Source organism: Mus musculus, chromosome 11, assembly GCF_000001635.26.
Source record: "Mus musculus strain C57BL/6J chromosome 11, GRCm38.p6 C57BL/6J".
Taxonomy (NCBI): domain Eukaryota; kingdom Metazoa; phylum Chordata; class Mammalia; order Rodentia; family Muridae; genus Mus; species Mus musculus.
This window is the reverse complement of record NC_000077.6, coordinates 30,770,033-30,788,392: the sequence shown is the minus strand read 5'-3', so window position 1 is coordinate 30,788,392 and position 18,360 is coordinate 30,770,033. Positions and strand designations below refer to the sequence as shown.

The 18,360-nt window shown below is 41.6% G+C and overlaps 1 protein-coding gene across 3 annotated transcripts in view; it reads right to left on the bottom strand.

Moving 5' to 3' along the window:
- The window catches only part of Psme4 (proteasome (prosome, macropain) activator subunit 4), a 109,376-nt gene extending 92,758 nt beyond the window's left edge, over nt 1-16,618 (bottom strand). For 2 of the 3 annotated variants that reach the window (XM_017314207.2, XM_011243649.3), the window contains exon 1: nt 16,169-16,615. In XM_017314207.2, coding sequence (XP_017169696.1) covers nt 16,169-16,410 — 242 coding nt within the window. In that variant the 5' untranslated portion in view covers nt 16,411-16,615. Of the gene's footprint in view, nt 1-16,168 lie in introns of all 3 variants that reach the window. The other variant, NM_134013.3, reaches the window with a different exon arrangement.
- Nucleotides 16,619-18,360: the final 1,742 nt, after the last annotated feature.

The following is an 18,360-nucleotide window of genomic DNA, read 5'->3' as shown; positions in this document are numbered from 1 at the left end:
CACCTTTCTTACTCTCATCTCTAGCCCTCCTTCTCTCCCTTCCCTCCTCTCTCCATGTGGCCATGGCCAACCTCTCTCTCTTTCTACCTTCTCTCTTTCCCCCTCCTTTTTATAATAAAGCTCTAAAACCATTAAAAAGGAAAAAAAAAAAGCCCTAGGAGGATAAAGATGGGAAAAAAGAACCACAAAATGGCTAAATCAGGCTAAAACATGTGGTCACCTTTAACCTAGATGGTGGTGAAGTCACATGACATTCATACTCTCCAACCTTAGTAAAGATGGCTATCAGCCAAATGGCTGCCACCATCCTGATAGGGGGACAACACTAAGATGGCAGCAAACCACAGGTTGCTTATATCAAAAGATGGAATCACAGCACATGATTCCTTTAAGATTACCTATGCATATCAATCCCATGCTATCCCATGCTGTGGTTTTTCAATTAACTTTTTTGTAGATTCTTTTGTTTTTTAAAGCTGTTCTGCTTTTCTCCCTTTTCCCTTTTAAAGAGTCGGGTAGCTTGACTGACACAGGAGATAGTGAAAATTTTAATAAAATATGCTTGGATCTAGAGAAGGGAGAACCTTAATCCAACTCTAGAGCCAGAAGCGTGCCAGGGAGTAACGTCTTACCTCTTGCCCTGGACAGCTCATGGCCATTTTCTAAGAACCCTAGAATAGACCTGGCCAGAGTTCATCATCCTGGCTAGTATTTAATTAAAACTTGCTTGAAATTTAGATCAAAATTGAGATAGTGGTCTGATTCTCACCTGGTAAGATTAACACAACCTACCTCTGCCCAAGTGCCAGGATTAAAGGTGTGAAACACCACATCCAGCCAAGGGGTTCCTTCCTTGATATATTTAAGGAATAAGAACGAATTCAAAATTTATCTCCAACAAATTACTAGATATGTAAAGTCCTAAACCACGTTGAGGATCGCTGGTAGACTTAAAATACTTACATTAAAAGAGAGAGAGAGAGAGAGAGAGAGAGAAAGAGAGAGAGAGAGAGAATTATTACTCCCAAGGCCTAAAATAGAATTAAACTTATGCCTACTTCTCAAATTTTCTAACTTCCAGAAAGACCAAAAAATTCTTAATCTATTCAGAACATTTCCTTTTGGCCAAGCTGGTTTACATAGTGAGTTCCAGAACAGCCAAGAAAACATAGTGAGACCCTGTCTCAAAAAAGGAAAAAAAAAATGAATGAATGAATGAATGAATGAATGAATGAGAATATCTCTTTTTATTTTCTTAAGCTATCTTCAATGTATTTGGCTTTTCTTTATCATTTCCAGGTACAATATCATTGTACCCACTACCTTTGTACAGTCAGAATGTGTGTTAGAGAGGAAAGAGAAAATGGGGCCTGAGATTTCTTTTTTTGACTCTGCCTGTGAATGTTTCCTAATCATATAGTCCGTTCAAGCAAGTGGATACATGACAATAATGTATAAAGACTCTACAATCAGGCACGGTGACACACATAAGGAAAAGCCAAAGTTCTAGGTTTGTTGGACTTTGTTTCAACAAGAAAAAGTGTTAGACTTGAAAAGCCAACAACATGCTAAACAAGTTTCCAACTTCCTGAAGCCTCTTCCTCTTACTATAAACTTAGAAAATGAAACCTACAGTCATCTACATGCTACTAAAAATGAAAGCATACTATCCTTTAAAAAAAAAAAAAAAAAGGGACCGCTAGGCCTTGTGGCACACAGCTTTGATTCTAGCAGGCAGAGGCAAGCAGATCTCTTTGAGTTCAAGGCCAGCCTGGTCTACAAAGTAAGTCCTGGACATCCAGGGCTACATGGAGAAACTCTATGTTGAAAAACTAAAAGAATAAATCATCACTTATGTATACTAGAGATAAAAGAGGAATTCAAAATATCCCCCACTTTTGGTGACGGCTTCAGACCCTGCCAGGACTCGGGTGCCCAAGACCCTCCACATCTGCGTTCCCTGTATTAGAATACATAAAAACTGGAAGAACAGGTTCCAATAGACTGACAATACTGCTCTGCAACCCACTGCATTTACAACAGCAGACACACAAGAAAAACATGAAATTCAAGTTTTAATACTACATGAAGAAACCAAGGAGAAGGCTTCCTCAAAGGTCTAAAGTTGGTGAAAAGCTAACGATTTTAAGGGACTTACTCAGAAATCTATTTCCTTTACCCCACAATCCACAAGCAGTTCTTTCTCAGCCTTTCTCAAAATATTGTTCATTAAAGAAATCTTTCCAAAGTGCTGGAACACAGATTACGGGAAAAATTATATATATGAATGAGAGGATAATTCTGAGAACATGTCAGAAAACTCCAAGAAAACAAAATGAGAGACTTGTAATTTCTGTTCCTCTATAACATAAGTTGTTCTTGGGATATAATTCTAAGCCTCCCAAGAAGAGTAAATAGGAGTGTGTGGGACCGTGAAAGGAAGCCTGCTTTCTGGTTGAGCGAAGCTTACTCCAGAGATCCAGTAGAAAACTCTACAAGGATGGAACAGTGAGCCACATTCCCAGACATAGGCACCTGATACCACGGAGCCCCCAACTCCATAATCCTGTGACTATAATTCATGCAGACAATGTCCTAAGCTCCTGGCATTCTGGCTAGTCTCTACTCTCAGTTACCTAACAATAGTCAGGTATGCTCCTCCCCACAGCTACCTTGTAAGCAGGCAGCCCACTATAAAAGGGACTGCTTAGCCCCTCCTCTCTCTTAAGCTCTTACCTCATTCTCATCTCTAGCTCTCCTTCTACCAACCCCCTTTCCTCCTCCTTTCCAAGTGGCCACTGCCGGCCTCTCCTTTTTTACCTTCTCTCGTTTTCTCTGCCTTTCTGCAATAAAGCTCTAAAACCATAGACCATCTCTGCTCATCAAGACCTGCCATGCTTGAACAATGGAATAGGCCTTCCCCTAAAGAGCCTTGTCTATCCTCCCACCGGACCTGCACTCCAGCCACAGTCATCAGCCAACCCAAGCCACCTTAGCAGCCCAAGCCAACCGAAGCACCCTGAGCAAGCCAGACTCTTGTCCCCACGGTAAACTGTCAGGGCTCACCCCCTACCCTCCCTGGGCCAGAGTCCGTTTGAGAGCCTGTTCTCAGCTCTTCCTCGACATACAGGGACGTCTGGTATGTCTGAGACTGAGAACCAGTCCAGAGACCCCAGATTGCTCCCTCTTTACCCCCGAGGGCTGGGGTACCATGGCTTCCCACAGCCAGACCCCCACCTGTGTAGAGAGTGCTCGGCAGTCCCCCACATCTGCCCGCAAAGAGCACCGGACCGGAACTTTGGCGGGACTCTCCCACCCCCTTTATTTCCTGGAGCCCCCAGCCCGACAGGAGTGGATTTACTTCATCATTATTATTTAGATGATGATTCCAAACACAAGTTGTCCTTGACTGTATGTAGCCTAAACATGTGACCTTCGCTCATATGACCTTGTTCAACCTTCAAGATAGCCTCAGAATATAAACTGTCTGATGCTCTGAATAAAGTTGACTAGTACATGAGACTTTAGTGTGCCTCATTTTCAGGCTCCACTCTCCTAGGATAATGCCATCAACTAGAGTGGTAACACCAAAGAATACTTACCAAAAACAAAAAACAAACAAACAAACAAACAAATAACAAAAACTGAATTGTTTTTTAGAAAAGGTAAATGTAAGTTAGTAAAGTACTTGTTTAGGAGAAGGAAAGAGTTCAATCCCAGAATTCAAGCGTCTTAAAATAGGTGTAATAACGAACGCTCCCTGTAACGCCAGCACTGAGGAGGCTGAGACAGGCAGATTTCTTGGGATTACTGGCAGTTACACTTGCCTTCTGTTCCAGAGCAGTAAAAGACCCAATCTAAAGGAAACAATCAAAAAGTACGCGGTGCTTGAAGTCATACCACTAATAATATAGTGTCATTAAAAACTAAAAGTCCAACTTAATACTTGGAATACATATCTGACAAAGAATGAATATTCAAATTCAAAGTGTGGTTACTTTGCCCCTTCTTAGAATTGGGAACAAAACACCCATGGAAGGAGTTACAGAGACAAAGTTTGGAGCTGAGACAAAAGGATGGACCATCTAGAAACAGCCGCACCCAGGGATCCATCCCATAATCAGCCTCCAAACGCAGACACCATTGCATACTCCAGCAAGATTTTGCTGAAAGGACCCTGATATAGCTGTTTCTTGTGAGACTATGCCGGGGCCTGGCAAACACAGAAGTGGATGCTCATAGTCAGCTATTGGATGGAACACAGGGCCCCCATTGGAGGAGCTAGAGAAAGTACCCAAGGAGCTAAAGGAGTCGGCAACCCTATAGGTGGAACAACAATATGAACTAACCAGTACCCCCAGAGCTCGTGTCTCTAGCTGCATATGTAGCAGAAGATGGCCTCGTCGGCCATCATTGGAAAGAGAGGCCCCTTGGTCTTGCAAACTTTATATGCCCCAGTACAGGGGAATGCCAGGGCCAAGATGTGGGAGTGGATGGGTAGGAGAGGGGGGAAGGGAGGGGGGACTTTTGGCATAGCATTTGAAATGTAAAATAAGAAAATTCCTAATAAAAAATGAAAAAAAATTAAAAGTCCAACTTAAAATTTGGAATACATATCTGACAAATAATGAATATTCAAATTTCTCTCTCTCTCTCTCTCTCTCTCTCTCTCATACACACACACACACACCCCCTGCAAACTGTTAAGACAAAGACAATTTTTAAAAGTTCAAAGGGCAGGTACCTGTTGGGGATTGGTCCTAATGCTTTGATTTAATTGGGAATCTGCTTGTCCAAACACTGAAGGTCCCTGTCCCAAATTGGTTTTTGATAGATCAATAAAGATGTCAGTGGCTAATGACTGGGCAAAGGGAGATGGAGTGGAACCCTTAGATTTGCTCAGACCAAGACTCGGAAGAGGGGAGGAGAGAAAGAATCTCCTTGATTCTTAGGGAGACAGATCAGATTTAGAGCTGTGGAAGGAAAATCATCCAAAATGTAGTAAGAAGGAATGTGGCCCCCAAAAGAGGCAGCAAAATGTAGGGGCCCGCCCAGAAGGCACAGTGCAACAAAGGTAGATCATGGATTTTCAGAGTGTTGAGTTAGGAGTACTGGAGAAAAATCTATGGTAGTCAGGTGGAGGATTAGAACTGCCTGGCCTTTGAGTTAGCCAAGGCATTTCAAAAATAATCTAATGTGTGTGTCTTTCATCCACAGATCCAAAGAGTTCCTGGGCACCCGTGTGCAACCAGCCAGGAGCACAAAGCAGTGTAGCTAAACTCATCACTACAGGTACCTTTCAAAAGAGACCATTCAGATGACTACCAAGCAGATATTTGACATCATTATTCTCAGTAAGATAGTAAGAATCATTATTAAGCAGTAAAAGCGGGGCTGGAGAGATGGCTCAACAGTCAAGAGCACCCGACTGTTCTTCCAGAGGTCCTGAGTTCAATTCCCAGCAACCACATGGTGGCTCACAACCATCTGTAATGGGATCTGATGCCTCTTCTGGTGTGTCTGAGGACAGCAACAGTGTACTCATGTGCATTAGATAGATAGATAGATAGATAGATAGATAGATAGACAGATAGATAGATAAATAGATAAATAAATTTTTAAAAAGCAGTAAAAGCACACTAAACACCCCAACCTCTACTCTGAACTCTCCAACCCAGAGGCTGGGCTGCCATTCACCCAGAGGCTCTTCCCAGAATAAATCGGATATTTTGGTTACCTGCTCCTTTTTGTACCTTTGACCTCCTAACTGCTATATTTGGTTGCACTCCCCCTCTCTCCATATGGTTCAGGGTCATGACTATCTTGGACTCTCTCAGATGGGCCTGCCTCTCACTAGGTCTTCCTTATATCTACAATAAACTTTTCTCCTCCACCATACCTAGGAACAGTCATGTCCCTTTCTTTCCTTTTTATTTTCATTCATGAGCTACAGAAGACCTTGTCCAAATTACAAAGAACCACCAAACAGCCAAGAATGCCTATTATGATTTCATTTTAAAGAATAAGTGATGTTAATCTATGGTATCAAAAGTGATATGATAGGACTTAGTTGGTGGAGGTCTTGCATAGCATACTTGAGGCTTGGGTTCCACCGCAGCATGAGATAAAACTGGATGTACAGCACTCACCAAAACTCCAGCACCTGGAGGTGGAGACCAGAAGAATAGAAATCCAATGCCATCCTGATCTATATCAGGCTAGCCTGGTCTATATGCCATCCTGATCTATATCAGGCTAGCCTGGGCCACATGAAACCATCCCAAATCTCAAAAGCTAAAATAAAATAAACTCAACACAAAAAGAGACATGGATAAAATGAGAAGAGGAACACACAGTACAGGTCAATCTTTAGGGGAGAAATACAGTGGAAGGATCTCTGCAGCAGAGTCATGGAGCTGTTTACAATGTTTATTTTTAAGAAGCATTTTAGATTTAAGTTTGTCAAAACTACTGGGACTACTAAATTGTAATAAGCCCTGTGGGGCTGGAGAAATGACTCAGCAAAGTAATTTGTCAGAGCACCTGAGTTTGGTTACTTGCATCTATGTCAGCCGCTCACAACTGCCTCTGACTCTGGCCCCAAGGGAGTCCTGTGCCCTCTCTGTAAGCATCTGTGTGCATGTGCACATATGCATGCATAGCCAACATAAATACACTTAATTAAAAATAAATCTTAAAAAAACCAAGAAATTGGATTCTAAAAATGGAAGTAAAGACTAGCAACCATCATTTTAATTCAACTTGAAACTTTCACATTAAGTTTTCAGTAGGACTAAAAATAAGTGCTATCTCAAAATACTTAAAAATCTTAGTAATTATTATTAAACTTTTGAATAGACCATTCCTTAACCAAGCCAGAACATACAAATGACAAACCATGTTTCATCCTCCCACAGTAAAAAAGACAAGACAACATCAAAGTATTTCCAGCTTTTTCCCCCTCACATCTTCACAGTATGTCACCAAATACTTTTAGATTTTTAATCTCAGAAAAACCTGGTACACCAAGAACAGTAATAAGTTAATAAAACAAAATGATGTCATCAAATGTTTTTATTACAAGGAATTTTAAAGTTAATATATGTATTTATTAATATATATATTTACTAGTGATACATATATATATATATATATATATATATATATATATATATATATGTATCACTAGTAAAATAAAACCACGAATCAGAGAAGCTAGAGCCCAGAGAGGCTTCCAATTCATTAAGAAGCCAATGATGAGGTTGCACTTCTGATCCTCCTGCCTCCAATGCCAGAATTAGAGAAGTTCACCACGACCAGTTTTGGGGTGTCAGGGCTTCCCATGTGCCAGGCAAGCAATTCACCAATTAAACCATATCCCCAAACCCAATTACTAGACTATAAAGTTCTAATTATTGTCACCAATAAAGCAACATTGAACACATTCTGACTCCAAGGACTCCTCTAAATCATATTATTCCCTGATTTGCTCCTGAAAATGTCCTGGCTTACAGTTTATATTATCATTAAACCATTAATTTAATTTGAAGGGGGAGGGGCAATGTTATTTCAAAAAAGTAAAACTATTTATAACTGGGCCAGCAAGATGGGTGATGAAGACAATCCTCTGGGACCCAAATAGAAGAAGGGAAAAATTCTCTTACAAGTTGTCCTCTGATTTGCTCCCACCCCAAACTACCCCCCACCCCTGCTGCCAGACACACACACACACACACACTGACCTTTTGTTTTTTATATCTGAAATCTTATCAGGTGATAGTTTTCATCTGTAATTCCAGCAATTCAGAGGTTAGGGTAGAAGAACTGTCATTCATTTGAGTTCTACTTGACTGCATAGTGACTTCTGAGCCCAGTCTGGGATAAAATTAAGACTGTCTCAAAAAACAAACAAATCTATCAATAGCTCCTAAATAAGAGACCTGGCATGGTGGCACAAGCTTATAAATTCAGCAGCGCTGGCACTTGGAAAGATGAGACAGGAGCATTTGAGATCACAGCTAGTCTGGGCTACATAGCAAGAATGGAAATCTCTTCTGAAAAAAAAAGCCTTCAAACTAACAATAAAATTGGGTCACATTAAACAAACTGGTTCTAAAAGACAGCTTCCAATATACTACTCAGCAAAATTGGCCTTAATACTACTATTCTTTTCTAGTTAGTTCTCTCTTGAACTATGGATAAAGGAAAGATCTTCTTCCAACTAGCCAAGGATGAGTGCTGGGATTGCAGACATGTACTGTGATGGCCTGTTTTATTTTGCTCTGGAGCAAGAACTAAAAATTTTGTGCATTCTAAACAAGCACTCTAAAAAAATTTACAGGAAACAATTTCTTGAATGTTTTGTTGAATGTTATTTATGTGCTAGAAATGCACCAGGCAATGGAAACTTAAGAATAAATAACAAACAGCCTTGAGGCATACTGCATCAAAAGTTAACCATTTCAGTTTGATGCTCCTGAGTATAAATTTAATATTTATATGGCTCATTTACTCATTCACTTCTATTTCCCCACATTAAAATTCCCCAAATTAAAAGACATTTTCTAAAATCTGCTTTACTGAATTAAATTCTACCTTAAGACTTAGTCAAGAAGCCTTCTTTCTTTTGCACAGACATATAGCTAATAATAAAAGGATCTCTGTGGTCTTCGGGAAATTTGGCTGTCAGAAAGTTTCTGTAACTAGCTAGACATGGTGCTACACACCTATACTCTTAGCCCTTAGAAGGCTGAGGCAGTTTCTGTGACTTCAAACCCAGCCTGGATTACATCAGGAGATCCTGCCCACAAAATAAAATAAAACAAGTTTGGGCTGAGGAGATGGCTTAGTGGCTAAGAATGCCTGCTAAGCAACCTCAAGGACCTGAGTTCAAATCTCTAGCACCCACATTAAAACAAAACAAAACACACACAACACAACAAACAAAACAGAAAAATACGGCATGACCAAATATTAAGTTACCACTGAAGAGTGAGGGGCACAGTTAAAGGAGGACAACTGCAGAATCCCTGGGGCTTGCTGTCTGCCAGCCTAGCTCCAGATTCAGTGAGAAACTTTTTAAGAAAAGAAGGCAGAAAGTAATAGAGTATGCAGACACCCTCCTCTGGCCTCACACACACACACACTTTTATGTGTGCTAAGCTTGGCAGCCCCTGACTGTTATATTACCCTGTTAATAGAAATCTTGGAAGCTCACTGATTAGACAGTCTAGGTGAGCTCAAGATGCACTTAGAAAATAAAGTGGACAACAACAAAGGAAGACAGGCAGTGGTGGTGCACACCTTTAATCCCAGCACTTGGGAGGCAGAGGTAGAGAGGTAGGAGGATTTCTGAATTCTATGCCAGCCTGGTCTACAAAGTGAGTTCCAGGACAGCCAGGGCTATACAGAGAAACCCCATGTCAAAAAAACTAAAAAAAAAAAAAAAAAAAAAAAAAGAAAAGAAAAAAAAGAAAGAAAGAAAGAAAGAAAAGAAAAAGAAAAAGATACCAGAAACAATCTACAACCTCCACATTATTTCTTATATTCTTGTAGCTCAATCAGTAATTGCTGACTCTATGAGCTGAGAACAAAGCAAAATGAACAAATAAACAAACAAACAACATGCCATGCCAGTAGCAAAGAAGCTGTGAGCTTGGGACTGATTAGTGCCCTGTCGGTCATCACTGTCTACAAGATTCCAAGACAGCACTTGCCTCATCACAGAAAACAACATGCTGGTACTGAAGGGAAAGATCCGAGGCTCCCTCACCACTAAGAGGAGACAACAGACACTGTAGGCTGATGTGCACAGCAGCATCACAGAAGTCCTTAGCCCCAGAGCCAAACCTTATAGCCCATGTTTGCTTGTTTGGTGAGTTCCTAATTAACATAATTCCCCAATTCAACAGCCCAGGCTGGCCTTCAAGTTTCTATACATCCCAACCTATTCTCAAACTACCTAAAACCACCATACCCAGAGAACTTCTTTCTACTTAATTTCTTTCTCTTTTTCTCTTTCTTCCTTTGGAAATATGGTTTCTCTGTGCAGCTCTGACTGTCCTCCCATAGACCAGGCTGACTTTGAACTCAAAGATCCTCTCTTTGCTTCCCAAGTGCTGAGATTAAAGGTGTGTGCCACCAGGCCTAATTTCTTTCTTTTTTTCTTTTACCTGTTTAATCGATTCTTTGGGTGTTTCACATCATGCTCACTACTCAGTCCCACTTATCTTCCTGTCCTCTTATAACCACACTTCTCCCTTGCAACCTCCCCACCAAAATAAAACACGCACACAACTACAACAAAAACAAAGCATGGAAAACATATTATGTAAGCTGTAGTATGTCACAGTATGTCCCACAATATATTCCTCTGTCCTCACATCTTCACTTGCAAATGTTGATTGTAGTGAGTCACTGGTCTGGTTTGAGACTATGGCTTCTGTGATGCCCTCAATACTGGATCCTGATCAAGACTCCTCTCAGTTATCCAATTATTACCCTGTGCCACGAAGATTCTGCCCTTTCCACATCTCAACCATTCGCAGATGATAGATTTTTGGGTGGGCCAATTCAGAGTACTGGATGTGGGCCTGGGTGGTAGCTGAGCTAGTCAAGACTGCTGGCTTTCCCTTATCTGCACCACCACGACAAGTACTCTAACACTGCTCTGGCTAGGTCACCCAATGGGGACATCGGCAGGAAGCAGGGACAGCTCTCCTGTTCTCATGGCAGGTCACCTGCACCCACACTTCCAGAGCCAGCCCCACTGGGCTACCTAGTCAAGGAGCAGGGCCCACTCTCCCAAATGATGAAGCCTATGAGGGGCTGAGTCAGCTCTCCCATGCTCACTTTGCTCCCCTCCATAAAAGCCAGATCTACTGTGCTGCCCAGTAGAAGTATAGGGCCCACTCTCCTGTGTGTTATAGCCAATGAGGGGGCAGAACTACCTCTCTCAATCTCATGACCCTCTGGGTCAGCTCTCCCATCTGCACGGGGCAGGGGGCATCACCCCCCCACCCCACCCCCACCCCCGCCACACACACAGCACCTCACAGCAGAAGGGTGCCGTGACTAATTTCCTAAGTGGGTATAGAAAGTCCCACATACAGGCCAGTACCATATACAACCACATACAACCCAGTATCACAATACATACAACCCAGTATCACAATATTTTCATTTAAAATGAGTTAAAGACCCCAGAGTCTCTAAGATTCCTTTTAGCTCCAAAGTTCAATGCTGCTAAAAGTTGGAGGTTGGGAGAACATTTATTCAACATCAAAAGACACAAGTTGAGAGAGGGGGAGAGGACAGAAGGGGATTCAGAAGAGGACATGGGATCCCTTGGAACGGGAGCTACGGATGGTTGTGATCCATCTGATGGGGGTGATGGGAACCACACTCAACCACTGAACCACTTCTTCAGTCCCTTGTTTCACTGTCTGGATATTTTGTTGTTCAATTCCCAGAACCACATGACAGCTCACAAATGTCTGTAACTCCAGTTTCAGGGCATCTGACATCCTCATAAAGACAAATATGTAGGAAAATCACCAATACAGATAAAATAAAAATAAATTATTTTTTAAAAAAGAATCTTCCAAAAAACATCAAGTTCATTCAAGTGGAGAAATAAGAAAAGTATGTACCTATATTTATGTTTTTTAAACATACTGCTGTAGAAAACCTCTACACTTCATTGTTGACAAAACAAAACAAAACAAAAACCACTAAACACCTATTGAAACCAGCTCAGATTGCTAACATATTCATTCCTTTGGATGGTCAACAAGGGAAGACCATGAAACATTTATGACAAATCTTGTTTACAGTAGAATACTAGTCTCACACCCATTTCACAGCAGTAAAGGTAATAATAGGTTTTTTCCTTAGAAAGAAAATTCACTTTGTTGCCTTCTAGTCCATTGCCACATGAAATGCAGCAGCCATCCACAAGTGACAAAAAGGACAGTGAGCTCCTGTTTTCCTATCTGTCCTACCACGAAACCCTGAAATCTCTATGAAACTGTAAGACAAAATAAATCTTTCCTCCCTTAAAGGATTTTTTTAAAAATATGTATCTTATATTTTTACATATCTTATGTTTTAAAACAATTTAGTATTCAACATTAGATATAGGCTTCTTAGTTATGGATAGCAGTAAATGATCATTAATGATATTTTAGCATATAAAAGGATATGTATATAAAAGTTGAACAAATTTTTATGTATTATTTGATTCTCAAAATACTCATTAATATGTTTGATGTATAAAATGCATTTAAATAACAAAAATTTAAGAAAGAAAAACAAACAAAAGAAGAGTCATTACAAATGAATCTCACTTAACAGAAAGCTGACAAATGGAAAAATGGTTTCTGAAGATGAGTTTATTGGAAAGCACTTCTCAATGTTCATTCATTCATTTATTCACGGTTGGGTAGTGTGCCTCACACTCTGTAAGACTATGGAAGGAAGACCACTACTCAGAATGTACTTCAGGGAGGACATACTTGCTTAGTTTGTGTGTGAGACCTGGAGTCTCAGAACCAGCACTGTGTGTGTGTGTGTGTGTGTGTGTTGGGGTGGGGCACAGGGTGTGGGGACATGGGCCACAACTAGGTGTACATTTCAGATACAATGGTATTCTACAATCATGCAGCAAAAACAGATAGTATGCCTGTCGAAAGAGACATTCAGGCTTCAGGCCATCTAATCCCACTGTTTATGGTTTACTGACTGCCTTTCTTGATGCCTCAATACAGGAGTTAATTATATATATTTAAAAGGCTTCATTTAGAAATCATATTTCTCACCAATTTTTTTGGTAGAGCTACTCCTTTGCTGGTGTGTCCTGAACAACAGCAACAACAATAATAAACGGGACACTAAGAGAAACTGCATGTTGGAGCATCTGAAAGGCAGAAATCTTTCACTGATATGTCTCACAAATCAAAAACACTTCTTAATCCTTTAAAAGAACAAAAAAAAAGTATTAGAAAAAGATTAATGCTACTTCTACTATATTGTTTAACCTATTTGTCTCGGTGTTTTCATTTTTAAAACAGAAGTAATTCCATGCTATACTTATTGCCCCTGAACTGAGTCTAATTTCTAAAAGGATAAAAGATGCTGTATGAAAAATCATTAATAAACCCTTTTTAGACTGGTGAGTTATTTTCTACCCAGCCTGATAACCTGACTTCAAGCCCTAAAATCCATATGGTAAATCTTTATTTATCTAACTTATTCGAGCATGTAATGGCACAAGTGCACATGTAGCAAGACATATATCAGCCTTTTAAAAGTGTTCTGCCATAAGGTTTGATTATAGTAAACCTTAGACAAAGTAATGGAGATAGAGGGGGAACTCAGAAGTAAAATCAATCACAAATTTTCCAACTCACTATGGCTTGATAATTGCTGGTAAGTGGTGTTCATTATGTTATTGTCCTCTTCTATATGTTCGATATTTTCCATAATAAAAATATTCAGAGTCAACAAGATGGATCCTCAGGCAAAAGCAATTTGGCAACAACCCTAAAGACCTGGCTTTGATCCCAGGAAGCCAAGCAGGAGAGAACTGTTCCTTAGAGTTGTCCTCTGACTACCCCTACACATAAATAATAATAATAATAATAATAATAATAACAATAACAAGAATAATAATAGAGTAAAAAATATTGAAAATGTGTAAGGCAAAAAGTTTTGCATTTAAAAAAATGAGAACCAAAAATGAGGTTCTGGCACAAAGAACCAATTAGCAAGTCAAAGGTAAACTTGCTATTTCTGAATGATTAACTGCTGGCTAGCATTTGGGAGGTTAAGGCAGGGGTCGGGAGTTAAGACCAGCAAGTTTGGAACAGTTCTAGGGCTACTAGAGATCCTGTCTCAAAAGCCAGCCAGCCATGGTGTCTCATGCTGGTAATTCCATCATCGGGAAGAGCAAATGGGTAGGGCCATCCTACGGATAGTTCCAGGCCAGCCAAGCCTACCTAAAACCTTACTGGGAGGGAGAGGGTATCATAACTCCTTTTTAAATATTTAATAAGTAGCAAAATGATATAACATCAGAGCAAAAATAGTTCCCAGGAAACACTCTCATTTCATTTACAAGCAAGCAAAAGGACATGATTAAATAAGTTTCTCATATCTTCAGAATTGGTGAGGAAAAAATGAAATCTACTCCATTTCTTCTAGAACATGGCAAACATGATTACTTCAGGATTATATAGATGTTAAGCACAACACTAGGCTTTTAAACTGGGGAGGGTGAGCACAACTATACACAAACATGTCACCCTAATTCGTCTTCGAGAAGAAAACACACACCCAAGACCACAGTGTGCCCTATCAAATTCAAAGTGTCACATGGCAACGCAATTCCAAGAATTAGTTTCCAGTATTTAACCACTATTCCAAAATTAAAGTCTACATGACAGCACTTGTTGCAGGTTATTTACAGAAAACAGGAGCCACCACCATTAAGCCATCTAAACAGCAATACTGCTCTACACATCAAGCATGGTAACTCCATTATTATTTCTTGGTAATACTTGTACTTTAGGCAAAACAGCAACAAAGCCTAGTGCTAATTTACCAAACTCATTAACCAGATATTGGAAAATAAACATTTAACTGTGCTTATAAATCCAAGCTGGATGTCTTCACAAATTGGCATATACATACACATATTATACACCAAAGAAAAGTTGCATATATTCCCTGAAAACAATATTCCTTGGCAAGTCTATCAAAGTGACTAACAAACTTCATTTTTACTGTGTTCAAGTTACACAAACACCTAAGGAGAACACACAAAGTAACTCAATTTTAATCCTTTAAAAAGAGGGTTTTCTTTGATTACATTGATCTCCACATTTATGGATCCTTAATACCATAAACTTCTTTATAATCCACTCAACAGAGCTGTTAATCGTGACCACTTTATGGTCACTCTAAGAAAGACAAATTAAGTGCTTTAGTTTTGCATCTTTTAAGTAAAAGAGCTCTTTTCACTCGGTTGAAGAGTACAAAAAACTTGTCAGAAGCCCCCCAATAATTAGCACATAAAAATTATCCCGAAGAGAGATACAGCCCACTATTGTATTATAAAACCCTGAGTCATCACCCAGCTCACTCAGCAGATTCTGGGGAACACAAATGACATGCCCTGTGCAATCACTTATCGGTAACCATATGCATAAACATAGTCTTACCAAATTATATGTAGCGTACCAAACAAAACAGCAAAAATCTTATATAATAAGTTCTGCCAAAGTAAAGGCGCGCATAGAGCAAATGACCTCTCCAAACTTTTTGCTCCATCATTACTTTTCCCCCGTTCTAATTCTAATGACGCTATAATTTGCGGCTAGTGCGTACGGAAAACAAAAGAACTAACCAACTCAAAACCACACAGTCTGGCCAACAAAGCCCGGGATCAACCTAACAGCGCTCTTCACTATTTGCCTTAGAATAAGCGAAGTCGTGACCGAGGAAATGTCACAACAGGAACATACACTTTTCCTAGAATTCTAAGACAACATTCTCAACGTCTACTCAATCCGAGAATGCGCTGACTGTCCATTTGAAACGAATCGTTTCAATTAAATCCAGGAAGCCAGAACAGCAACCCAGACCCCCAAGAAACATAGTAACACAGAAAAACACACCACACACACACACACACACACACAACCTCTTACTGTCCCTACTTCCTACGGTAAGAAGTGTAAAGTGGATCGACGAGGAAGGAAAAACAAAACAAAACAACAACAAAAACAAAAAACAAACAACAAACCCAAAAAAACCACAGAAGCAAGGACAGGAGTCGCTTCCCCAAAGACCGAAGCTCTCTATCCCGCAGCTCCAAGCGCAGAACCCCAGGGAGAACCAATGGGAGCCGCTCGTCCCTATGCCCGGGTACGCCTGTGGCTCCCCAGAGCCTGGCACGTCAAGAGAAAGGACCAGAACGCTGATCGTGAGAGGCGACCGACAGGACCCAGAAGTCCCACGGAAAGCAACGAGGAGACTGGGTCTCCCCGGACTCGGCCGCGCCCCTGGAATCCTGCACCAGGTCAGCGCCGTCTGGACAGAACAGAGTTGAGCAGCACCAGCAGCGCAGACAAAGAGCCCGGCCCGCCGACGGCTTCAGCCCACTTACGTGGAGAGTTTCCGCGTCCAGAAGAGGCCCCCGGGCCACAGCTCTTGGAGCTGCACGGCCCGGCCCAGGTTGCTCTTGATCTGTGCCAGCTGCAAGTCGGACTCGGCGTCCAGCCGCTCGGCATAGGGCAGAAGCTTGTTGTACACGATCTCCTTCTGCGGGACGAAGGCCCGCGGGCCCAGTACCGGCCGCCCGCCAGGCTCGGGGGGCTCCCCGCCGCCCGCCCGCTCCGGAGCCTCCATTAGCCCGGGGCCGCCCCCGGCCCGACCCCCGGCCCCGGCCCCCGCCCCGCTGCGGGCTCAGCCTCGTCCGCGTCGCCTCGCCCTCGGCCCGACCGCTGGGCCCCCCTCCCGCCCCGGCTGCCCGGCGCGCTGCTGGACCCCGCGCGGCACCCGGTTCGTTGGCGGTGGCAGCGGCTGCTCGGCCCGGACCCCTCCGGCTCTTCTGGTGACGCTGCAGCCGCAGCGCCGGGAGGTTCCGGACCGGCCTCAAGTCACTTCCGGGGCGGGGCCACGGAGGCGGGGAGGAGGTAACCTGGCTGCTTTCTTGCAGTCAGCCGAGTTTGGTGTCAGCGACTGGGGTTGCCACGCGAGGCTGCCGGCGAGAAACAAGAGACCCTACTCTGCTCCAGCAGGATCCAGAGACACGGAATCCGACTACCTCTCCACGCTCAGTATCCTCTCTTCTGGGCCAGTTTACGGAAGAGCAGCTTGTATCCCAGCCGGGGGCGGGAGTGTGGACAGCGAAGCAGTATGAGCACAAAGAGTTCTAGGCCAACCTCTGCTTCCTACTGGCAACAGGAGACACTATCTTTAAAAAAACGTGTATGGAAGAATCTGTATACACAATAGTACCCTGTGTTCCTCTGTCCTTTTACCCCCCACCTTTCTGATATTTCCCCGTCCACCCTCCAAAAAAGTTACTCAACAAATATACTTTGTGTGTCATCTTCTCATTTAAGGTCCCTATAGAAAGTTTAAGAACGCCTAGTTCTGCCCTTAAGGACGTAGAGGCCTTTCCTGGCAACAAACTAATAAATTACAAGATAATGCATTGGTAAATACTGGATAAGTACCGAGATACCTGGGAATTCTAAATGAAGGCATATCACCTTCATAGAAGTTATTTTTAAATTAATCTGTAAGGTTGATGGCAATGTTATTTCGATAAAGAAAGGAGGAAGAAATAATTATCAGCTGACAGAAAAGACTGAGGCTGCAAGCTTGCTTTCTGATAACTCAAGATTCAGGCTGGTTAAAGATTGCTTGCCAGAAGGGAGTGAATACATGTATTGAGACTAAGAAGTAAATGCTGGAGAATTGAGATTGATCTTAAAAATAACAAGAAATTTCTAAGAGAGGACATTGTAACATGCGCCTGTCATCCCAGCATTTGGAAACTCAAGAGCAGGAGGGTTGTAGCTTAAAGCCAACCTGAGCTAAACAAAAAAACGAAACAAAACAAACTAACTAACTAACTGAAAAAACAGACAAGGATTACCAGCTGGTCTATGAGTTCTACTAGTGGTTGGCCTCTTTCCTAAGCTGAGTTCCATCCCTAGATCTTCAAGAAAATATTTTACAAAAAAAGTCACCATCTCAAAAGAGAATGTCTAAAAAACAATAAGCCTAAGGGCAGCATAATAAAATTTACTTTTGTTTCTTTTAGTTTTTGTTTTTGGTTTTGTTTTTTTGTTTGTGGTTTTTTGTTTTGTTTTAGTTTTTTTGTTTTTGTTTTTGTTTTGAGACTGGATTTTACTCTGTAGCCATGGCTATTATGAAACTGCTATGTGTTAAGACCTGTGTCTAGCCACCCATTTTGTGCTGTTACTAATATTATAAGGAAACTTTCTCATGCCCGAGTTGATGGGGCATTCTGTGTTTTGGTGTTCTTGGAAACCAACCACAATATAAGTCAGTTAGAACTGCTTTGTATAGTTAGCAGCAATAACCTTGGACTGGAACCAACCACCAGACAGCACTTCTTGCACCTGTGTATGACCTTTTATGGTTTTTGCTTTTATAAGCTGCCCCTGGAATAGACCCCAACATAAAAGAGAGGCCTACACCAATAAAAGAAGCTATTTGGAATAAGACTTCCATTTTGAGTAGAGATTGAGTAAAGTTTAACTTCCCAAGACGGCCCAGGGAACTGACATCCTACTTGGCAGAAAGAGACATGTACATGGGTAA